Source organism: Erinaceus europaeus, chromosome 5 (genome assembly GCF_950295315.1).
Source record: "Erinaceus europaeus chromosome 5, mEriEur2.1, whole genome shotgun sequence".
NCBI lineage: Eukaryota > Metazoa > Chordata > Mammalia > Eulipotyphla > Erinaceidae > Erinaceus > Erinaceus europaeus.
In genome coordinates, this window is record NC_080166.1 from 124,886,216 (window position 1) to 124,910,888 (window position 24,673).

The 24,673-nt window shown below is 48.5% G+C and overlaps 1 protein-coding gene across 1 annotated transcript in view; it reads right to left on the bottom strand.

Annotated features, from left to right (window-relative positions):
• The window catches only part of ABCC4 (ATP binding cassette subfamily C member 4), a 274,755-nt gene that overhangs the window by 154,577 nt on the left and 95,505 nt on the right, over nt 1-24,673 (bottom strand). Inside the window, exons 9-15 of the mRNA XM_007526845.3 lie at nt 22,920-23,021; nt 16,922-17,011; nt 14,867-15,058; nt 8,343-8,437; nt 8,089-8,175; nt 4,318-4,414; nt 1,210-1,422 (exon numbers count right to left, since the gene is read on the bottom strand). Of these exons, the coding sequence (XP_007526907.1) occupies nt 1,210-1,422; nt 4,318-4,414; nt 8,089-8,175; nt 8,343-8,437; nt 14,867-15,058; nt 16,922-17,011; nt 22,920-23,021 (876 nt within the window). The remainder of the gene's footprint in view (nt 1-1,209; nt 1,423-4,317; nt 4,415-8,088; nt 8,176-8,342; nt 8,438-14,866; nt 15,059-16,921; nt 17,012-22,919; nt 23,022-24,673) is intronic.

The following is a 24,673-nucleotide window of genomic DNA, read 5'->3' on the forward strand; positions in this document are numbered from 1 at the left end:
TTCATCTGGGCTCCGGAATTTGGACAATGATGATTTGGGCATTGAGGGACATCAGCATCTATCCAGAATTTGGACAATGAAGATTTGGGCACTGAGGGACATCAGCATCTATTTTTCTCAGAGTTCTTGGAGCCTTTATATTACAGGTTCACCTGAGCCAAGGGTGCACTTAGAGCCAAGGGTGCTGACCACGGACGAGACCAAAGTGGGTACGCTACGGTTTCAGTCTTGGAAGGGCAAGAAAGAATAGAAATTAGCTCTAGGGTGAGGGTATATAGCATAATGGTTATGCAGAAAGGCTCTCATGCCTGGGGTTCCAAAGCCCCAGGTTCAATCCCCCCCACACCACCATAAACCAGAATTGAGCAGTGCTTTGGCTAAAAAAACAAAGAGGGGCCAGGGGCCAGGCAGTGGTGAACCCAGACACCCAGTTAAGCACACATGAAACTAAGTACAAGGACCTACATTTGAGCTCCCAGCTCCCCAGCAGCAGGGCGGACACTTCATAAGTGGCGAAGCAGATCTGCAGGTGTCTTTCTCCCTGCCCCTATACTTCCCCCTACCATCTCAACTTTTCTCTGTCTTGTCCAATAAAATGGAACAAATGACTGCCAGGAGCAGTGGATTCATCCTGCCAGCACCGAGCCCTACCGAGAACCCTGGAGACAAAAAAGAAAAGGAAAAGAAACTAGATCTAAAGGTCTACTTTGCGCAGGCTACCAAAAAGGAAAAAATAAATAAAAATAGTCCTGTAATTCTGTAGTGCAAGAACAAACCAACACACAGGAAAAGTAGCTGGTTCAATGTGGATCACAGCAAGACTCAGGCTGGGGGGAAGGAATCTGTCTCCAAATGAAGCCTCTGCCAGCGAGAGGGGAGCCCAGACCCTCTCAGCTCTGGTTTCTGGTGGTGAGGGGGACTGAACCTGGGTCTTTGGAGCCTCAGAACAAGTGGGGTTGACCTCACAGTAAGTTCATGGGGATGTGAAATGGCAAGAACACATGGCTAATCTCCATCCAACATTCAAATGGAGACACCCAATTCAAGAAGTTCTCTTCCTTCTGTTTGGATTCTACCAATTCCATGGAATCAGACCTTGAAACCTTAGAGTCTACCTTGGAACCAATGAGGCTGAGAAGACCCCGAATATCCCCCAGCCCACAAGAACCCAACAGAACGGACATACATCATAAAACAGGGCTCACTCACTTCTTGACCCCCTTGGGCGCCATCTTTCAGTGAGGGTCTGGATGACTGCTGAGACCAAACTGAAGACTCTGAGAAGGTTCGTTTCCTCAGTGTGGGAGATCCCGGGACTGGAGAGTGATGGTCAGCCTCCTCATTTTCCTTCTTTAAAAGGGAACCAAAGTCGACTCCAGATTTCAGAAACTCAGTGTAAGTCCCCTTTTCGACCATTCTGCCCTGAAGGGAACACAAAGAATGATGGGAACACATTTGTATTTGATAATACGAATCTAGCTGGATACAAATCAAGGAAAGTTAATGGACCCTAAATAAAGGCTGTTAAGAAAAAAAATCTACCTTCATGTCTGGAAATTTCTGGTTGACAAATCTCAACAGGGAACCAAGCAAGTTTTTCCCCTCCAGGATTATCACTGGGACTCAGTGTTGGCACTATGGAACCATGGCTCCTGATGGCCATTTTTTCATTTCATTGGATAGGACAGAGAAAAATTGGGAGAGGAAGGGGAGGTAGAGAAGGGGAGAGTGAAATAGCCACCCGCAGATCTGTTTCACACTTATGATGCATCCCCACTGCAGGTGGGAGTCTGGGGTTCAAACCCAGATCCTTGGGCCAGTCCTTGCATGTGTACTGTGTACTCTTAACCAGGGGTGCAACCGCCCGGCCCCTGGAACCAAACATCCTATTCTCTGCCAAGGCCTGTGTTAGGTTCTGGGGAATATAGAAATTCAAAGGCAAGGGCATATAGAATCATGGCTATGCAGAGACTCTAATGCCTGAACCTCCAAATCCCCAGTCCAATCCCTCTGCTCCACCATGAGGCAGGAAGAACTGCACAGAGCTGTATAAATATGGAGGCCGCAGATGTAAGGAAGCAAATGCACAAGTGTTGGAGGGACTGCTATTACCACAACCTTTACTGACAATCTGGAAATTGAGAATAGCCTTGTGTAACAAGTAGGATTTGAACAGGCAGATTAGCGCCACTGGAGGGAAGCCCCCAAAGTGAACAGAACTGGAGGAAGTTTCCATGTTGTGCTGTCTTTCTGTTCCCCCCAACACCTGTGTTTCTCTCTCTCTCTAGCTGAAAAAGATGGCCTACAGTGCTGGAACCCTAGTGATGACAAAATAAAGAAATAATGCTGGGTAAATTGGAGCGAGCATTCCAGAAATGAAACTTAAGACACAGAACAAAGCTTGGCCACATGAGTCACTCATCACAACTTTGTTGACCAAGGTCACAGTAACACATGTGACAGGAGGGATGTGAACTGGCCCTGGACATGGAACCCACAAGTCAAGTGGCATCATACTGCTCTTTAAGACTGTCCTGCAAACTGGGAAAGTTGTCACAACCAACAAAGCCATCAAACAAAAAGGCCACTAGGCTGAGGAGGCTCTAAGGCGCTGAGAACCTACATAAGCAAACGGAAGCTGAAGCAGGAGTGGACACGCTTGAACTCAAGATAATGAAATGTAACGCCAGTCAATCACAAAGACCCAACTCCGTTTGGCCAAGTAAGGCCACCATACAAACTAGAGTCAATCAAGTAATGGCCAAAGAACCAACGCTCAGACTTATATCCCTGATAAAAGGATCTGAAACAATGTGCCTTGTACCCAAGGAGACAAGACACAGCTGACTTATTCAGGTGCCTACACTGGACTATCCACTGGTACACACCTCACTTCCTGTCTACAAAGCACTTGCATCTATCCGGTTCGTAGCTCACTCTGTTTCAAACACACAGGCTTTCCTGATGGACCCCAGAGGCCAGCCCAGCTCTTTTCTGGAGACCCCACAGCAGTTGCCTGGAATAGCCACCAACCTCCTATCACATGGAGGCTCCAATAATGTTACAACAGCAACCTCCACCAGTCTCCATCTTATCTTCCTCCTAGAAAAATGGAGACTGTGACACCAGGGACGTGTCTCACTTGTTGCTTCCCAGTGACTGGTCAGTGAGGTTCGCAGATGGCTATCCCAGCACTGAGGGGTCACTAGCCACAGAGAGCTCCCCTATCCAACTGCACCATGTTCTCAAAGATGGCAGGTGGCCTTTGGATACATGGGGAAGTCAAGGTGGCTTAGTATCTTGGATTTCCAAAACACATGTGTCGACTTAAGTCACAGAAAAGGAACACTAAAAGCTCTTCAATAAGACAGCATCAGCCCCGGCTCCCCACCTGCAGGGGAGTCGCTTCACAGGCGGTGAAGCAGGTCTGCAGGTGTCTGTCTTTCTCTCCCCCTCTCTCTCTGTCTTCCCCTCCTCTCTCCATTTCTCACTGTCCTATCCAACAACAATGACATCAATAACAATAATAACTACAACAATAAAAACAAGGACAACAAAAGGGAATATTTTTAAAAAGAAGATGGCATCACTCATTCATTCTTGACAATTTCTTTTTTTTTTTTAATTTTTTAATTTAGAAAATGGAAACACTGACAAGACCACAGGATAAGAAGGGTACACTCCACAGGATAAGAAGAGTACACACTGCCCACCCCCAGAGCTCCGTATCCCATCCCCTCCCCTGACAGCTTCCCTAGTCTTTATCCCTCTGGGAGCATGGACCCAGGGTCATTGTGGGTTGCAGAAGGTGGAAGGTCTGGCTTCTGTAATTGCTTTCCCGCTGAACATGAGTGTTAACAAGTCGATCCATACTCCCAGCCTGCCTCTCTCTTTCCCTAGTGGGGCAGGGATCTGGGGAGGTGGGGCTCCAGGACATATGGTAGGGTCGTCTGCCCAAGGAAGTTGGGTTGACATCATGGTATCATCTCGAACCTGGCGGCCTCTCTCGAGATTTCTCAGGTTGAAAGCAGCTTCCTTGCAGAACTCACAGCCATCTTGGCTGTGCCCACCCTCCCTCACACACACTCACACTCTTGACGATTTCACAAGAACAGCAAGCATCCGGCCGTTGGCAACAGAGGTTTTCTACACTCTAAGGTATGAGAGCTTAGAGTGTAACAGCAACATTTCTATGTGTCTTTGAAGTCAACCTTAAGGTGTGTGTGCCAGCTCTGGAGGAAAGGATAAAACTGAGGAAGAAGAGCGTGAATGAAACCAGCTGGGAGACCAAAAACCAAACGCCCAAAAACCACTTACATCTTTCAGTATCAGGATCTGACTGGCAGCTTTTAGGTACTGCAGCTGGTGAGTCACTAAGATGGTGATCTTCTCGTGCAAAGTCTGACAAATGCACCTAAGAAAGGTAAAAGGCAGGATTGATGACAAACACACTGGGGGCGGAGCGGGGTGGTGGCACACCTGGTTAAGTGCACACACTACAGTATGCAAGGACCCGGGTTCAAGCCTCTGGACCCCACCTGCAGGGAGAAAGCTTCATGAGTGTTATCTCTCTCTCTCTCTCCCTCTCTATCTCTCCCCTCTCAATTTATGTTTCTATCCAACAGCAAATAAATAAAATAAAAATAAAACACACTAGTGCGGGAGGGGCCCCCCAATATTTCTTTTACTCATACATTTTGAAAACAAGGTGAGACAGAGACAACACAGCATTTCATTTCTCTATTCCACACGTGCTTTCGTGAAATCATCCCTAGCTGTCCTTCACCTCCTTACTTCACTAAGCATAATCACTACCCATTCTATCCTTTTTGTCTCAAAGTCATCAACTGCTGAGTACCACTACACTGAGTATATGTCTCAAGGCTTTGTTTGCTTGCTTGTTTGTTTTTGCCTCCAGGGTTATCAATGGCACTACAAATCCACTGCTCCCTGTGGCCACTTTTTTCCATTTTATTGGGTAGGACAAAGAGAAATTGAGAGGGGTTGGGAGACAGAGAGGGAGAGAGAGAAAGACAGACACCTGCCTGTCTGCTTCATCACTTGTGAAGCATCCCCCCTGCAGGTGGGGAGCCAGGGTCTCGAACCTGGATCCTTGTGCAGGTCCCTGCACTAAGTACTATGTGCGCTTACCTCCCCTTTACTTTTTAATAAAACTCATGAGTGGTTTTTATTCCACTGTTACAGTCCCCCACGCCTTCATCAACTGTAATTATGCCTCAGAAGGTGTCTTATATGCATAATGGTTATTCAAAGAGACTCTCGTGTCTGTGGCTCCAAAGTCCCAGGTTCAATCCTTCACACCACCATAAGCCAGAGCTGAGCAGTACTCTGGTAAAATAAATATAAAAACTTTACTCCCTTGTGCTTAGATAGTAACAGCAATTATGATACGCATGCAGACAACTTTAATGTGTTAAAATGCAGTAACAGACGTTGGTTACCTCTAGAAGGGAGGATACAGAACTTTGATGGTGAGAGTGGTATAGAATTACACCCCTATTACCGAACAATCTTAGAAATCACTAATAGAAAATTAAAAAATGAAAGGCTGGTGCTCTGTGAAGCACTCTCGCTGACCCTACAGCTTTACATGGAATTGTGGAATTGTTTCTTTTTGATTTCAGATCTATTGATAATGAGCTGCTATGTCCAAAATGGACCAGTTCCAAAGGTTTTCAATGTCTGCATTTTGCATTCCATCAGAGAAGAGGTAAATAATTTCAATGCTGTAACCAGCTGATGGCTTTATAGTTTCCTAAGTTGTGTGTGGCTGTGTGTGTGTGTGTGTGTGTGTGTGTGTGTGTGTGTGTGTTTAGCAGACTCTCCAGAAATAAAGACTGCTTTCTTTACATTTTTATAGGCCAGGTTTGTTTTTTTTTAAGTTTATATTCAGCTACAGTAAATTATTTAATTCTGCAGCTAAAGAAAGGCAGTGCTGGGGACAGGACAGTGGGAGAAGCAGGTGATGCCATGCTTGAGGTTCTGGGTTCAAGGCCAAAGTGGAAAGGTACGGCAGCCTCTCTCTCTCTCTCTCTCTCTCTCTGACTTTCATACTCTTATCAAAAAAAAAAAAAAGGAGCAGTGTTGTAGTCAAAGGTGATCCAGAAATTAAAAAACAGAGTCATCACGTTCACTCATTCAATCCAGGAATATTTGCTGAGGTGGCAGATGCTATTCTAAGGGCCGAGCCTCCCCTGTCCAGGTAGGAAAACTCAGGAGCCTTTAAAACCTTGGACACATGGCAGGCAGGTTGGAAGCAGACTGTTCATGGCGAGAGGAAGTACCCCTCCTCCGTTTCCAGCACAAGACGCTTCCCAAAGGCTTGGCGTGTGAGTCGCCATCTTTCAGAGCCCATTGTTCAATCCAATTTTCTAACCCATTGAGAACCTCCTTTAGTCGCTGCTGAGTGCTTTCCTAAATTGCATTCGTGCTCCGGCCCTAAGTTTCCTCCGAGAATGTGGCTCTGGTTAGCAAACAGTTTTCACAAGCCTTTTTGGCCCACTGAAAAATTCCAGCATCATTAAATCCAAAAAGGTCTCATGTGGGCTGAGAGAAAGGCTCTGTCCTGTGTGTGGCCAAGGTCTGAGCCCCAACACCACACAGAAGGTGCTATGGCACTGGAGGGAGCGCCAGTGTTGTGCTGCCTCTTGACTTCCTAGCCCACCACTGAAAGGGAATTTTTTAAAAAATATATATGGCCCAGGAGCAATAAGGTTGTGTAAAGCCCTGGCTTAGTGTCTGGTCTAATAGGGGTTCAGCTGCGACAGGCACTCTGATAAGCTCAGCTGCTGGCCCACTTTGTCCCCTCCTCCCTGGCGACATCAGTACAATGGCCATGTGCTCCAAGCAAAAATCACTGCGGAGAACGTGTGCAGGCTCACAGAAGGTGGGGCGATGCAGACTTTTGCTGTTTGTTTGCATGCAATGCTGGGGCTTGAACCCAGGGCCTCTCCCTACAGGGCATGGCTTTCTGCCACTGAACCTGTAGCCCCATCCACTGTGCTTCATGCTGGCCACTTAACCGCAGAAAGAATGTGTGTCCTGAAGAAATTCATCAGTTGGAACCTAGTCCAGATTATCAGGGCACTTGGAAGAGGGACCCTGGAGTGGGATTTGTGTCCTCATGAAAGAGACACCCTCTGTCCTAAGTGCCCCTGTCCCCTTCTACCATCAAGACAACCTGTCGCCCCTGGACCAAGCCACAAGCAATTGGCAGACATCAGTCTGCTCCCTCTTGGATCACCCAGAACTGTAAGATCAATGTGGTCTATGGAGAGCCCCTCAGCTCCTCACCTTAATGTCTATAATGACAGACTCAAGGGACACAGGCCCTTCCAGCTGCCTCTCTGCTCAAACTCACATCCTACAAGGCCTTCTGTTCTTCCCAGAGTCCTGCCTCTTCCTCCCCACAAGTCTCAGTGCCTGTGTTCCTTGCAGCAGACGTGTTAAGAGACAGAACAGGGACAGGAGGTCTGGAACCCCAAATAACCAAATCAGGTTAACACATGTTTCCCCCTTGCTAGTGGGGAAGAACTTAAAGGTAGCACCAGGAAATAGTAGTGAGACAGCTTTTTTGGAAATACCCTGAATTCTGTGGCAGGAGTTTTAGTAAGATAATCTCAGAGGACCAATGGGAAGCAAGTCCCACGTGTGATCTTCAAGTCCAGGGACTCAAGAGGAGAAAATAAATAAAAAGGCACATAGACGGGCCTTTTACTCTCGTCATGGCCCGTGTGGGTCTTTGCACCTTAATATTCTTTTCTGTGGCTTTTCACTCGCATCTTTGTAACTTCATATACCTCAACACAGAGTCTCTCGTGATTCTTTCAGTGAAGAATCGCAGTGGAGTCTTTCCCGTGGGCCTAACCAGCTTGCCCACTTCAGAAAGAACAGAGCCTGCCCAGGATTTCCACTGCATGAAGGAGCCAGGCTCGGCCTGCACCCTCCTCCTGAGCAAGTCTCCTACGTGAGCACAACTCCTCTGTGGAGGGGAGGGAGAGGGCACAGAGGGACGTGACACACCAGAGGGCACCGGAAAAACAGAACTATGGGCAGGAGCAGACTCACAGTTCAAACAGGTGCCTGCTGACTTCTGCGTCCACTGCACTCAAGGGGTCATCCAGCAAGTAGATGTCAGCATCCTGGTACACTGCTCTGGAGAACAGAGAGAAAGGGAGAGGACTCAGATGCAGGATGCCCGCTGTCTTGAATGCCAATGTCTGTCCCCCACGGGGACTCAGCAGCAGGAAGCCAGGGGCAGGTCCAGGTGTACCTGGCCTGTTCACGCACCGCCCAGCGTGAGCTATCACCTGGCCACTTACCTGGCGAGGTTGACCCGGGCCTTCTGTCCCCCACTCAGCGTGGTGCCCCGGTCCCCAATCACAGTCAGGTCTCCGTCCTCCAAGAGCTGCAGGTCCTAGGCCAGGAGAGAAAAGGCAAAGAATATGTTCAGCCGAGTGCCCCCTCAGTCATGATCACTCTCCCTGAAAAGCAGACCAGCAACAAGGCCACCAGAAGTGGGGCCACCAGGTCAGGAATCTGTCCCCAGGCCAGGCTGGCGCCCTTGGCCTGGGTCCCAGCCTCTCAAAGCAGGAGTCCAGATTTTTCTTCTTCACTCTGCTTCTGCTTGGAGCTGCCTTTCCCTAAAAGGCTGGACAGGGTTTTGTGTCTCCTGACAGAGTTGGTGCAGGGTGGTGGCACACCTGCTTGAGCGCACGTTACAGTGTACAAGGAGCCGGTTCAAGCCCCCAGTCCCCACCTGTAGGAGGGAAGCTTTACAAGCAGTGAAGTAATGTGTTGCACGTGTTTCTTTTTCTCTCTCCCTGTCTTCTCCTTCCCTCTCGATTTCTGCCTCTATGGGAGAAAGGAACAAGGGAAGAAAGAGAGAGGGAGGGGAAAATGTGTGTAATTTTTAATGAAAAAGAAGAATGCCATTCCTGACATCATACTCCCAACAGTGGTCTCTGTCCTCTGATTTCCCAACACTTTAGACTGCTCAGCAAGGACCTTTCCTTCTAGACTTCCTTACCAGCTCCTTGGCCCAGCTGTCTGCTTGGGGTGGGGGTGGGGGGTTGAGGAGAGGAGTGGGAGAGGGGAGAGAAGCTATACAAGGCCTAATACTAGTGACTTCCAGTCCTCCTAGAAGGTCCCCACACAATGCCATTAACAGGTTCTGGGCGACAGTGACTTTGAGGGAACTGACACATGTTGCAACAAGTGTCCTCACACAGTGTGTCCTCTCCAGTTAGGAGGCAGGCTTGTTGTTTCTTGTGGGTATTGTAAGTGAAAGACAAGGGCTGGGGGTAGCGAGTGGTGCAACCAGTTGAGCCACACACATTACAGTGCACAAGGACCTGGGTTCAAGCCCCCGGTCCCCACTGGCAGGTGGGAGGCTTCATGAGCCTGTGAAGCAGTGCTTCAAGTCTCTCTCTCTCTCCCTCTCTCTCTCTCCCCCCTTCCTCCTCAATTTCTGTCTCCATCCAAAATAAATGCATAAATGAAGTTTTTTTTTAAATTTTATTTATTTATTCCCTTTTGTTGCCCTCGTTGTTTTTTTATTGTTGTAGTTATTATTGTTGTTGTTGTTGTTGGATAGGACAGAGAGAAATGGAGAGAGGAGGGGAAGACAGAGAGGGGGAGAGAAAGACAGACACCTGCAGACCTGCTTCACCGCCTGTGAAGCGACTCCCCTGCAGGTGGGGAGCCGGGGTTCAAACCGGGATCCTTATGCCGGTCCTTGCGCTTTGCGCCACCTGCGCTTAACCCACTGCGCGACAGAAATGAAGTATTTTTAAAGAGAGACTAAACAAGGAATTATCTGCTGCTGTATTAGCCCATTTCCCAGATGGGCAAAATGGAGACGGACTGAGGTTACTAAAAAGGTCTCAGCAATGGGACAGTCTGAACCAAGCTCATCTCAGGTGGCGGTCTTTGGTTCTTTCTTCCACCTTACAATTCTCAGTGCTGACGGGAAAGTCTGTCTGGAATAAAAGCTACAGAGAAAGAAACCAAGGCAGGAGGGTCTCGATCTCCCGAAAAATGCCGATGGATTCCACCCCATATTCAGACGGTCTCGCTGTGCCCCTTCTGTCCTCGTGTGTAGGGTAACTTATCCCAATGGCAAAAGGAAGACGTGACTGCCATTAATGGCTAACCAGCAAGGTGACCTGAGAATAATGTATCCAACTCGTCTGGGAAGAGGCAAGGAGGAGAAGAAGCCAGCAATCCGTAGGCACCCCAAAGGGGGCTTGTAACTTCACATGTGGGTGGGAGCAGATTAAACTCAAAATTTTCAATGTTATGCCTCTGAATGCGCAATGCCTAAAGTCTGGAAAAGTCTTCAAGTGGTCGATGAAAATATACAAAAGCTCCTAATATATTCTCACCCTTCAGGGACAGGATTTTATGGTTGATTTGTGTAATGTGCCGTGTGTACAGCGCGGACATAAATATCAACTCAGAGAGCAAGAACTCTCCACTGATAAGTTCTTTCTATTTTTTCCCCTCCAGAGTTGAAGGTCTTGTACATATATGACTTCACTGCTCCACTTTTTCATTCAGAGAGAGAGAGAGAGAGGAGACACATACACAGGACTGGAGCCTTCTTGGCGACAGCAACTCCCATGTAGTCCCAGCATCTCAAGCTGGACAAGCTCTTAACTAGGCAGCTGACGATATATTCTCCAAGGCATGCCCGTCCCCACCCCCATACCAGAGAACACTGCTCAGCTTTGGCTTATGGTGGCACTGGGGATCGAATCTGCGACATCTCCTACCTCAAGCATGAAAGCCTTTTTTTTTTAATAGTATTATTTATTTTTAGATAGAGACAGAAATTGAGAGGGGAGAGGAAGTTACAGAGAGAGACAGGGAGACACCTGCAGCCCTGCTTCACCACTTGTGAAGCTTTCCCCCTGCAGGTGGGGACCGGGGACTTGAACCCGGGTCCTTGCACAGGTAACCTGTGCGCTTAACCTGGTGCACCACCGCCTGGCCCCCGCATGAAAGCCTTTTTGCAGAACCGTCAGACTGTTTCTTGCTCCATGAGCTTCTAAGTTTCCTCCCACGAGTGGGATATATCTAGTAGGTGGTGTTAATATAGGTAACAGAAATATTGCTTTTATTTTTTTCCCCTTTGGGAGTTTTTCTTCCAGCATTCGAAAAAGGCTAAAAGGAGACATCTTTGCTACATTTGTAAGTATGAGCACATTTAGAGGGCTGGAAAAGTTGCAGCAGCTACTATTTATGGAAAGCCTGGCCTGGCTGCATTTTAAGAGACACTGTCCACAGCCTTCACAGGAGTCACACAGCTCCCTGAACAATCACAGAGAAAGAAGGATCCCTGCGGCGACCAAACTGCTTCTCTCCAAAGGCCCAGGCGTTCGGGCTTCACACCTGGGCTCTGTCACAAGCCAGTCGTCACTGCAGGAAGCCCTAATATCTGTGGCTGCCTTTCCGTCCCCTTGAACAAGACTACTAACGGGAGATGAGCAAAGGGCCTCAAAACTCCTGGAGTGGCTCCTGGGCTCCTCACAGCTCTTGTGACACGCTGGGAAACCGAGGCACAAGTGGCAGTGTGCCACGTGTTCCTGCAAACCTTCTGACTGGATGTCCCCATTTGACAGTGCAGGCCAGAAGCCCATGCAAGTATAAGGACTTGTCCCAGGTGATGGCAGGTTTGAACTTATGGACTCTACGGCTGTGACTATCTTGCTTTCGGTGTCCCCTTTTCCTCCCTTTATTTTCTTTCTTCCTTTCTTTCTTTCTCTCTCTCTCTTTCTTTCTTTCAATGTTTATTAATCTTATCATGAGAGAAAGAACAGAGAGGCAGGAGAGAACCCAGGGCACTGCTCTTTGCACACAGGATAAAAGCCCAGCTGGGCACCCAGCCACATTGAAAAGGTCCCAGGGAGAGCCCTTCACCACTAGTCTTCACCCTTTTTATAACCCAGTGAGAGGAACACACTATTCATCAGTCTCTGCCTTTCTTTTCCTTTGTCTGAAATAATATTCTCCAGCCAGGCTGGTGCAGTGTCCATCGTTCACCCACCCGTTTTATTTCCATCAGAACGTGCACTTAAACATTCGGAGTGCCCTTTTCTGCCCAAGTCCAACGTCCTTTCTGAGAAATGACTGCTCTCCCGAGAAATGATCCGGTTCTTTTAAAAGGCATTTAAAACTAGCCTGCTTTTTGAAAGGAATAGATGGCAAGTCCAAAGTGAAGTGGGTGTGGGGCTGAGAGACAGCTGAGTGGCACAGAGGTGCTTGGCAAGGGTGAGAGGCCTTGGGTTCGACTCCTCTTTCGCCCCAGCACCACCAAAGAAGAAAGCAAAGGGGAAACTCATGAGTAAGACCCCAATGGCCCAAATGGACCTAGCCAGAAGTGCAGAGTCCCCCAGAGACAGATGAAGACCAATCAGAACAGTGAGAACAACAACAAAGCCCGGTGAGCTAACTAAGGAAATATAACTGCCAACTACTGGCTGTTGGAAAAGTCATGATGTATTTTTCTTTTGTTCTCTTCTAAAGAATTTTTTATGTCATTTCTATTTATTTATTGGATAGAGACAGCCAGAAATCCAGACGTGTAGGGGGAGATAAAGAGGGGAAGAGACACCTGCAGCACTACTTCACCACTCACAAAGCCTTTCCCCTGCAGGTGGGGACAGGGGGCTCGAACCCAGGTCATCATGCATTGTAACATGTGCACTCAATCAGCTGCACCACCACCCAGCCTCCTATGTCTTTCTTTTTTCTTCCTCACTTTTTTTTTTTTAATAACCAGAGCACTGCTCAGCTCTGGCTTATGATGGTGTGGGAGATTGAATCTGAAACTTCGGAGCCTCAGGCATGAAAGTCTCTTTGCATAATCATTATGCTATCCCTGCCCCCCACCCCCACCCCCACCCCACTATGTTTTTCTATACAAAAACTGTCATGACTTTCCTGACAACCCAGTAGAAAGCCAATGGGATCACAAAATGTGGATCTCTTTTAGGATCAAGAATGCTTCATTTTCCCAAAGGCATGCCTTTCTTTAAAGACTGGTTTATTGGTTTATGATGAAAGAAAGGGGGAGGGGAGGAGATAGCGAGACAGAGAAGAGAGGAGGGAGAGAGACAGAGAGAGAGAGAGAGAGACTGACTGACTGACTGACTGACTGACTGACTGACCCAGAGCATCTCTCAGGGCATATGCAGTGCCAGGAATCAAACTAGGACCTTCTCCTGTAGGGAAAGCCAGTGAAAAGTTAAGATGGGCAGACATGAGGTGTAGGGAAACTGTGAGGCTATGGCTGAGCATGGTGGAACCTCCCACTGAAAGCTGGGTGCCTGAGGAACACGGTCTTCCTGTCAGCCTCTCTCTACCAAAGACTGAGCATGAGAGAGAACGGCCTTCAGGTTCAGCTTCACCTGTCAGACTCTCTGCCTCACAGGGACTCTGCATTCCCAATACAATAGCTTACTTCCTTGTCTTTAAACCAAATGGTCTGCTTATTCAAAAGCCACCAGAAGTTATCATAGCTGGCCCATCTTCTCTCTGCCCTCACGACAACTCTGTCTGCTAGCCATTGATCACCCTACTTCCTCATTCCCCAAACGTCTCTCCTGCTTACACAGATGCTAACAGAGGCCCCTTTTCTCTCCTCTTTGTTCTTGCCCTTCTGAATAAGACTATAACCAAACCTCACCCTCCTGACACCAAGGACCCCTACACCCATGCACATCAAAGCCTAGCTTCCTAATTCCTTAGATCACTCACTTAGTTTTCCCAACCCCTCACCTTTCTGCCCCTTTTCTGCTTTAACCATATATGGTATAAACAAGCTGCCTCCTTCTGCAACCCCTTAAAAGCCTGGCCTCTCTGATCAATAAACAGGCCATTGCCATCAGCTTGGTCTCCGGGTCATCTCTTGTCAAGGACACAAAGTGAGTCCCATAGACTCAGCTCCTGCTGCTTCGGGTGACATTCTCCCAGACCCCCACATCTGGTGCACAACAGGGTGGGCACGCCAGGAGTCTGTGCCCGAGAAGAGGCCTCCCCACAAGGAGAACAACAATGAGGTCCAGGATTACTCCAGAAGAATCTGGAACAAGAGTCGGGTGGTAGGTGGAGCAGAGGGCAGGGGTGGGCACTAGTGGCTGGAGCTGAGAGGAATGTTTTAAGACTTGCTTCTCTCCATCCCTACAAATGTTTGCAAATCGCCATTAAAACAAGCCAACAAAAATATGAATGATAAGAAGAAGCAAAATAAGCAAACGGACAAAAGGCAGTTAGTCAGAGACACAGCACAGGGGCAGAACATTTTTCTTACGTGTACCATACATACCCTTGGCTTCACCTCAGCAAGTCCTCACCCCCAAAAAGTCCAGTGAATAAAATATCGTGACACCCATCCACTGTGCCCAAAGTAGCCACAGTTTTCTGTGAATGCCTTCATCACCTGAATTCACACAGCAGAGAGTGTGTGTGTGCATGAACATTTATCCAGCTTAAAAGAATAACAACAGTTAAAAGTTTGGGGGAGTGGTTTTTTATAGAGAGTTTATAGTTTTAGACTTGATGGATTATTTTTTAATGTTGCATCTATCTTTTTATTGACTTTTATTGAGTAGAAATAGAAAGAAATCAAGAGAAAACAGGAGGCTGAGAGGAAGAGAGACAGACACCTGCAGTCCTGCTCCACCACTCATGAAGGCCCCTCCCACCTGAAAGTGGTGACTGTGGGCTTGAACCCAGGTCAGGCATGAGCACTCTCCCATTCCCAAACCTTCTCATGTAAACCACCATCCTCATCATTATCCCTTGAACACCAAGTGGACTCCAATGGCTCCAGAGCCATTACCTTTTGCAAAGCACAGGCCTTTATCACTCTGTCATAGCGCTCCTTCTCGTACTTCTTCCCGAATAAGATGTTGCTGCGCACGGTTCCCGAGAAGACCCAGGGCTGCTGGGAGACGTAGGCCACGCTCCCGTGAACGCTGACCAGCCCCTGGCTCGGGGGCAGCTCCCCCAGCATGGCACTCAGCAGCGAGGACTGAAACACAGGGGCACATGCACACGCTCACCAGGCTGCTCGGGACAGCAGGACAGCACCCCCGCAGCCCCCCGCACAGCCTCGGGCCTGCTGCTCTGGGGAACAGCACAGCCCTTTCCTGTGCAGCAGAGGACCCAAGGGGAGACAGTCTTAATGCTGAAGAGACACACTGTTCTTCAGCCACATGGCATGCTACCACAGCGTGCCTTCAGTGGGTCAGTCAGCGGACTGAAGAATGAAGGACAACCTCTTGGACACTTCATATGGGGGGACAGGGGGAATGGAAGCAAGTCTTACAGACCCTCAGGTCAAACTGGGGAAATCACTGCATAGTAAGGGAAGGACAAAGGGTCTCCCTAAAAGGGATGCCATCCTTGCCCCCCAGAGACTTACTGAGGGTACCGTGGAAACACAGCTTCCCAGTGTGTGTGTGTGTGTCACATACATCTGACGACGTATTTTGCTACTGATTCTGTGTCCAGTTTGCCCCACCCTCCACTGTTTTTTTGTTTTTTTTTTTTAAGGTAGAGACAGAGAGGCAGAGGAAAAGAGACCACAGCTCCAAAGTTTCCTTCAGAGTGGTTGGGGGCCAGCCTTGAGCCTGTATCATGTACACGACAAGGCAGCGCACTATCTAAGTGAGCTATTTTGCCAGCCCTGCAGCTATTCTTAAATGAGTTTTTGTTTCTTTCTTTGCTTTTCTACCAGTGCACTGCTCAGGTCTGGTTTATGGTTGTGCCAGGGATTGAACTTGGGACCTCTGGTACTTCAGGCATCAGAAGCTTTTTGCAGAACCATTATGCTGTCTCCCCGGCTCATCCAGCAATTCGTGACACATCCTCATTCCTCGAGAGCTAGATGTCAGCTGCATAGCCACAGCACCAGAAAAGATGTTCTCTCTGAAGCAACATACACTGAAGTGGCGTGTGCCTTTGCTCTCAGAGAGCATGTAACACTGAGTTGCGATCCTCTGCTGGCAGCTGTGCCTGGCTCTGGAGCCTGCCTGCTTCTAGAACCAGCAGTCGCTCTGTCCAGGCTTAGGTTACGTATGTGTGGCTGCAGCCCCAGAACAGCGACACCTACAGGGCAGCACTGCTAATACCAGCATGCTGCTGAGACAAAGACCAGACAGGTGAAGAAAGGCTGAATACTTTCCAGGAGTGTTTGCAACCCCCAGGCCTCCTGTCTGGTCTGATAAGACAAAAATCAAAAAGTTCCTGCTTTGCCAGCCAATCTACCCCAGAGAGCAGTACCATAAATCACTGCCTTCAGTGAGCTCTAACAACAGAGTTTCCATTTGTGACCTGGAAGCGGGGGGGGGGGGGGGGGGGCGCTATGGCATTGCCTGTTGCCTGATCCTGGACAAAACTGTTATACAAACTTCTGGAGTTTTTTTGTTGTTTTTGTTTTGTTTTGTTGCATCCAGAGATAATTCTGAGGCTCGGTGCCTGCACTATGAATTCACTGCTCCTGGAGGCCATTTTCTCCATTTGCTGCCCTTGGTTGTTGTCGTTATTATAAATATTGTTGTTATTACTGTCATCGTTGTTGGATAGGACAGAGAGAAATGGAGAGAGGAGGGGAAGACAGAGGGGGGGAGAGAAAGACAAACACCTGCAGACCTGCTTCACCGCTTGTGAAATGACCCCCCTGCAGATGGGGAGCTGGGGACTCGAACTGGGATCCTTACGCCAGTCCTTGCGCTTTGCACCATGTGCGATCAACCCGCTGCACTACTGCCTGACGCTCCTCCCACCCCAGTACTGCTACTTCCAGAGATGCTGGGGGAGATCGGGGTTCAACACAGAGATCTTACGAGGTGTGGAATTGCACGGAATGGCCAGAAAGCACAAAGTAGCCTACCTTGCCTGCTCCCACGGGTCCGACCACAGCTAACAGCTCACCGGGCCTGACGGTGAAGGAAAGGCCATGCAGGGTGGGAGTCTCCGATGCCTAGAAATTCAAGTTTACAGACACGCCTCCGCTTTAGTAAGGTTAGCGCCAGTCGCTTAAAGAGTAGAGAAAATGACAAGATAATCATTGAGACATGAACATCAGACCCCAATGCAATCCTTCCTGTTCTAAGCTGGTGTGTCCTGAACTGCTTTTTCTCTGATTAATTTGGGGAGGGGACACACACAGTTCTGAAGGAGTTTTATTTTATTTACTTACTTATTTATTTATTTTTGCCTCCAGGGTTATTGCTGGTGCTCAGTGTACTACAAATCCACTGTTCCTGGAGGCCATCTTCCCACCTTTTGTTTGTTGCCCTTTTTGTTTATCATTGTTGTTATTACTATTGTCGTTGTTGGATAGGACAGAGAGAAATGGAGAGAGGAGGGGAAGACAGAGAGGGGGAGAGAAAGATAGACACCTGCACACCTGCTTTACCACCTGTGAAGCGACTCCCCTGCAGGTCGGGAGCCGGGGGGCTCAAACCGGGATCCTTATGCCGGTCCTTGTGCTTTGAGTCACCTGCACTTAACCCGCTGAGCTACCACCCGACTCCCGTTTTATCTATTCTTTTTTAAGAAATTCCACTTTCACCGAATTTCAGTGTAAACACAGCCCCAGACAGCCAGATTTTTCAGCACTAGAAATGACAAGGCATCTTTTTTATTTGCAATGAAGATTTCTCAGCACACACTGACTTCTTCAGGTAATGTTTTCAGTACAATGTTCAACATGAGGAGACTTTTCAAACAAGTCCGTGGGTTTGCTTTTAATCTCTTATTCTGTTTGCCTCCACAAGGTGGCAGCAGAGGTACATGGCCTGCCCAGTGCTTCATTAACTGTTACAAATTCCTCAATCTCTCCATTTCATTCGATAGAGAATGGACTTCAGGGTTGGGGGGTGGCTCATAGCCATGCTCAAAGTTCTGGGTTCAAACTCCAGGTACCCACCCACAGGGGGGAAGCTTCTTGAACAACGAGTAATGCTGCAGGCATCTCTCTCTCTCTGTTTCTCTCTCACCCTCTATCAAATGAGAGGGAGGGGGGAAGGAAGGAAGGAAGGAAGGAAGGAAGGAAGGAAGGAAGGAAGGAAGGAAGGAGGCTGAGGAGACTTTTATGCCTGAGGCTCTGAGGTTGTAGGTTCAATCCCCAGCACCACCATTAGACAGAGCTGAGTAATGCTCTGGTAAAATAAAAGAAATTAAATAAAATAAAATAGGGGGCCGAGTGGCGGTACACTCAGTTAACTGCACAATTTACCATATGCAACCAATTTACCAAAGTCAACCCGGCTTTGACCTAGCACGTTATGACTGGGCCCTCCTCAATCGCTATCAAACAGGCCATGGCCGGTGCGTCGCTATGTTCCATCGCTGGGGAGCCAGAGACACCCGAACTGCCCCTGCGGCTCCAGACAGACTATGACCCACATAGTCAACGACTGCCACCTCTCCAGATTCAAAGGAGGTCTCAAAACTTTACATCAGGCTCAACCTGACGCTGTTGACTGGCTACGGAAGAAGGGCAAACGCTAGAAGAAGAAGAAGACCATATGCAAGAACCACGGTTCGAGCCTCTGCTCCCCACCTGTGGGGGTGGGGTGGGGTGGATGTTTCACAAGTAGTGAAGCAGGTCTACAGGTGTCTGTCTATCTTTTTCAATTTTTTTAAAATCATCTTTTAATTATTGGATAGAGACAGTCAGAAATCGAGAGGGAAGTAGGTGGTGGAGGTGGGAGCCTGAAAGACACCTGCAGCCCTGCTTCACCACTTGCAAAGCTTTCCCCCTGCCGGTGGGGACTAGGGGCTCGAACCCAGGTCCTTGAGCTCTGTAACATGTGCGCTCAACTAAGTGCGCCACCACCTGGCCCTGGTGCCTATCTTTCTCCTCCTTCCCCTTTCTCTCTGTCCTATCAAAACAGAATAAAGAGGAGGGAAAAAAGGAAAAATTGGCCACCTGTGTCAGTAGATTAGTAGTGACGATACCAAACTCCAGTGGTAATCCTGGAGGCAAAAAGAAAAAAACAGGAGGAGAGGAGGGAAGGAGGGAGGGAGGGAGGGAGGGAGGGGGAAAAATTGAAGAAAGACAATGGCCCCCAGGAATGGTGGAGTCACCGTGCAAGCACTGAGTCCCAGCAAATAAACCAGGCGGGGAGAAATCTAAAAATAAAATAAAATAAAATAATCATCTTAGAGGGGAGTTGGGCGGTAGCGCAGCAGGATAAGCGCAGGTGGTGCAAAATGCAAGGACCGGTGGCATAAGGATCCCGGTTCAAGCCCCCAGCTCCCCACCTGCAGGGGAGTCGCTTCACAAGCGGTGAAGCAGGTCTGCAGGTGCCTGTCTTTCTTTCCCCCTCTCTGCCTTCCCTTCCTCTCTCCATTTCTCTCTGTCCTATCCAACAGCAATAACAATAACAACAACAATAAAACAATAAGGGCAACAAAAGGGAATAAATAAATAAATACTTTTAAAAAATCATCTCAGAATCTCAGAACAACTCTGAGAGGGAGCAGGTGCTTCATACTATAAAGTCATTCTGGGCAAAGGCACTGCTGCAAAGGCAGACACTTCTGCAAGCAGAGTTCTAATTGAACAGCCACAGGTCAGAGGGACAAAGAATGTAAAGGGGACAACAAAGTTCACTTGGACGGATAACTGCTTTGCCCTGGGCCAGACCTAGGTTTAAGTCTGGACTTCTCAGCCTTGCAGGAGACTTCCGTGCTGTGGGTTCTCTCCCTGTCTTACTGTGTGTGTGTGTGTGTGTGTGTGTGTGTGTGTGTGTGTGTGTGTCTACATGAAGTCCCAGAAACAGAAAAATAAATGACTAACTAACTAAAGACAGAGCCTCTAAGGTTACAGCAGAAAATGATGACATCTCCACTTCACACGTGTGAGCCATGTGTAACCTCTCCAGGTTGAACACGGACCCAAAAAAAGTACTTCTATTAAAAAAAGATAGATGCAAAAGTATAAAGTGCAGTGCAAAAAGGAAAAATAAAGTATTTATGATGCGAGGCTGAAGTAGTAATCCAGAGCATTCTAGAAATATCTAGATAAGCGTAAAGGCTACCTGTGGTTTACACCCATAGAACTAAGACAACTCAAGCACTGAGCTTTTCTTATTTTTTTTTTTTTTTTTTTTTGGCCTCCAGGGTTATTGCTGGGCTCGGTGCCTGCGCCATGAATCCACCGCTCCTGGAGGCCATTTTCCCCCTTTTGTTGCCCTTGTTGTAGCCTCATTGTGGTTATTATGATTACCACTGTTGATGTTGTTCATTGTTGGATAGGACAGAGAGAAATGGACAGAGGAGGGGAAGACAGAGAGAGGGGAGAGAAAGATAGACACCTGCAGACCTGCTTCACCGCCTGTGAAGGACTCCACTGCAGGTGGGGAGCCGGGGGCTCGAACCGGGATCCTTACGCCAGTCCTTGCGCTTTGCGCCACATGCGCTTAACCCGCTGCGCTACCACCCGACCCCCTGATCTTTTCTTTTATAGTGAATGTCTAAGAAAGGATAAATAAGATAAAAGTGGAAGCATAGGATTAGTAAACATCCCCTAGTGGAGGAATAAAATGCCGGATCATGACCAAAATGAAGTTTTTCCCAGAGTGATAGACTTGCTTGCACACTGGTCCCACACAAGAAGATTCTTTCTCAATACCAAAACAAAACAAACCACCAGCCCTGAGAACTCCAGGCTCCAAGGTGTTTGAGGGATCAACTACATGCTGGATGTTACAACGTGAGATATATGTATTTAAGCCTCCCCACTAATTCTGGTGTGTCTGACACTGAGTTCTTGTTTTCCCAGCTGTAGTCGTGTTTGAAGGATCAACTACATGCTGGATGTTACAACGTGAGATATATGTATTTAAGCCTCCCCACTACTTCTGGTGTGTCTGACACTGAGTTCTTGTTTTCCCAGCTGTAGTCGTGACTATGAATGACATGTCAGACCTCCAGGGCTTTGGAACGTCACTGCTCCAATCTGGCCAGAAGGGGGCATTATTCTGCAACTCAGGAGCACTGGACCCCTTTCCTCTCCTCACTGTGACATTCTCAAACTCAGGGAAGGGTCCCACAGAACCGCACAATAAACCAGGTACCACTCCTGCTGGACCCTAGGGCCCCAGCAGCTGAAACCCCACCTGCACCCCAAGAATTCAGAGGCTCCCACAAAAGCACAGCTTCAAAGGGGACAATGGCAGCTGTGTCTGTCTGGCTTTGCTGGTTACAGACCCAGGCTTTTCTCGTCCCACCCAGAGAACCAGGTACTTTGTTCTGCCTCTGCTTGACCTCCAGCCCGGGTGTCTGCACCCCCTCCCGGCTTTCTCATCCAGAATCTAACCTGACGGGTCATATCCTCACCCCCACCCCCCTCCCAGCAAAAGCCACAAGGCTTCCACATCAGACGCGAGGAATCAGGGCCAGGTGGGGTGTTCTGTGCTGTGATGCAAAGAAGTCTGAGAGCAGGTTTCTAATCCACTCCTAGGGCAACAGAACAGCTCGACTGGCAAAAGCTACACGCCTTGATTGTGATGGAAATCCCACAGGGCTTCGGGCAAAGTGTGTGTCAGATGGGTCCAGGCAGTGGCACACTCAGTTTAACTCACGTATTACCATATGCAAGGACCCGGGTTCGAGCCCCCCGGCTCGCCATCTGTGGGGAAGGAGAGGCTTCACAAGTGGTGAAGTGGGTCTACAGGTAGGTGTCTCTCTTTTTCTCCCTCTTTATCTCTCCCTCTCCCCTCTCAATTTCTCTCTGTCCTATCCAATAAAATAGAAACAAAGTAGGCGGGGGGAGTGTGTGAAATGCCTCCAAGCCCACACACAGCCTGGGTGGAAACCACTCTGAAGTCCCCTGGTGGTGGAATTGTAGCAGTAGTTACAGAAACAGGAGGCAAACCTCAGCTTGAAAGGGGGAGCTGGCAGGTGGCTTAGAACAGACCTCCCAGGGGCCCCCAGTGTGGCCTTCGGTTACCATGAGCAGACAGCTTGCAGGTGACCTGAGACTTACAGCCCCAGGCAGGGAGATGCTAGTGAGATTCTGTAGGGCTCGGTTCTGTGCAGCCCTGGAGGTGGCTGAAGAGAAGAGAACCAGAGCACACTGCCCACCCTTCCCTGCCAGATTAGTCCTGGAAGAAGGGGGTGGAGGGCGGGGAGAGAGGGGGGGAGCTGGTGATGTCCACCTGGCATCACCTCCAAAGTGCCAGCTTCCACAGAACAGTCTCTCCTCTCCTGCTGCAGCCACCCCCAGGATCTGCTTCCACTGGACAAACACTGGTGGATGCCACCCCTTCCAGGTAGCCCTCCCGCCTGTCAGCCCTAGGCTCCACACCCATCCACCACTTTCTGAACCTTTTGTATCTTCTGTGGAGAAAGGAAGTGAATCCCTGCATGGAATTCCCACTCCCCTGGGCCTTGGGGAGGGGTCTGTTTCCCTGGTTCATCCAGGGGGTGGCTAGAAGGGGCTGTGCACAGAGGACCCCAGGAACAGGCCAGGGAGACACTACTGTCACCACCCCAGGCCACAGCAAACAGGCGAGTCACGGGCCCCACTCCACCCAGAACAAAGTGACCTGATGACACCTTCACTAACCAGCCACCCACTGTCTCGCCAGCCCCGGCTTAGCACATCCTGGGCATCCTGGCACTACAGGCTCCAGCAGTTCAAGTCCAAAGTGCGGGGCCTCTAAAAGACCTTCTGAAGCCCAGACCAAGGACAGCCGAGGCAGAGGAACTACTGGGCCTCTCCTGGCTGCAAACCCTCGAGCTGGCTGTGAGAGTTTTTGTGTTAGATTTCCAGTGGAAGAGAAAACCAACCATCTCCCAGGTCTTCCCTAAAATCTAGGTCAGTCACCGCCCCTGCCTTAGCAGTCACAACCTTGCCGGGGAGGAGCGGTTACCTTATCCCAAAAAGCAGTACAATCTTGCACATGCACTAGCGTTTTACCATCGGAAGGCAGCTGCGGGGGGCGCCGCGGTATCTCGTCAAGTAACAGAAAGTTCTAGAAAGAAAAGGGCAAACACAGATGGTTTCAGTTCGGGGACAAGAAGACAAAGAAGTAACAGCTGGTCTGGAATTTTATTTCGCCTCCCTGGCATTTCACCAAGTGTGCATGAAAAGCTGGTTCTCAGGCTGGGAGCTCACATAATGAATACACTGAAAGGCTTTCCTGCCTGAGGCTCTGAGGTCCCAGCTTCAATCCCCAGCACCAATATCAGCCAGAGCTAAGCAGTGCTCTGGTCTACATCAGTCTCTCTGTCTCTGTTTAAGATTTCCACCAGTGTGTCGGTTCAGCACCTGCATGAGTCCACTGCACCCTTTCCCCTTCTTTCTATTTGATAGGACAGAGAGAAACTGGGAGGGGGGAGGCTGTTGGTCTGCTTATAAATTCTGCTTCTAAGACTCCTTCTGTTTCACTGGTTTAATCCCCCCTGCTCAACACTGTATTCTATTTACATAACCACTGTTAACTAAGCACCGCCCTGCCTCCAGGGCATTGGTTTAATCCTCACAGGTTCTAGCTTTTTCCTTCTCCCCGCCCCCTATCCTACATACATCCTCTTCGGACCTGACTCTTCCGCCTCAGGACAGAGACGGACAAGATTGTGATTACAGAGAGCTTAGATTGCACTGTGTTCCACATGAATAAAGACTGAACTGCGTACCACTCAGCCATGAGTCCCTGGCCGTCTCTGTCTCCCGCTTGTGAAGCTCAGCCCAGCAGGAGGCAGACAGAGAAGGAGAGAGAAAAGAGAGACACCTGCAGATCTGCCTTACCGCTCATGAAGGTTCCCCCTTGCAGGCAGGCACCAGGGACTTGAATCTGGGTCTCTGCACATGGTAACATATGCACTCTAGTGGGCACACCACCAACCAGTCCCACTCTATATCTTTCTCATTAAAAAGTATGCATAATGTATATTATAATATACGTGTCTATTATAATAATATGTAATGTATGCAGGACACATATGGCCAGCTCATGTCAGAACATACTGTATTCTACATGTGATCTATAAATATCTTCAGAAATTAAGAGGCTCGGTAGCACAGAGGGTTAAGTGCAGGTGGCGCAAAGTGCAAGGACCAGCATAAGGACCCCAGTTCAAGCCCCTACAGGGGAGTCCCTTCACAGGCAGTGAAGCAGGTCTGCAGGTGTCTGTCTTTCTCTCCCCATTCTGTCTTCCCCTCCTCTCTTCATTTCTCTCTGTCCTATCCAAAAATGACAACATCAATAGCAACAATAACTACAACAATAAAACAACAAGGGCAACAAAAAGGAATAAATAAATATTTTTAAATATTTTAATTAATTAATTAATTAAAATAAATTAAGAGACTGTGGAAACAGCATACTAATTGTACAAGACTTTCATGTCCAAGGCTCAGAGGTCCCAGCTTCAGTCCCAAACACCAACATCAGCCAAAGCTAAAGCAGGGCTCTGCTTTTGCTCTCTGTGCCTTTCTCTTTGCACCTCTCCCTCTCTCTCACTAAAATAAAATATAAACAAATAACTAAAATAAAAAAATAAGCTAAGAGCTCTTAAACACAAGACAAGTCTCTTTGTAGTGTGTGCCCAGTATATTGGCTTGGAGTGCCTACAATGAACCAACAGATAAACGTACTTTTTTTTTTTTTTTTTTACCATTTCA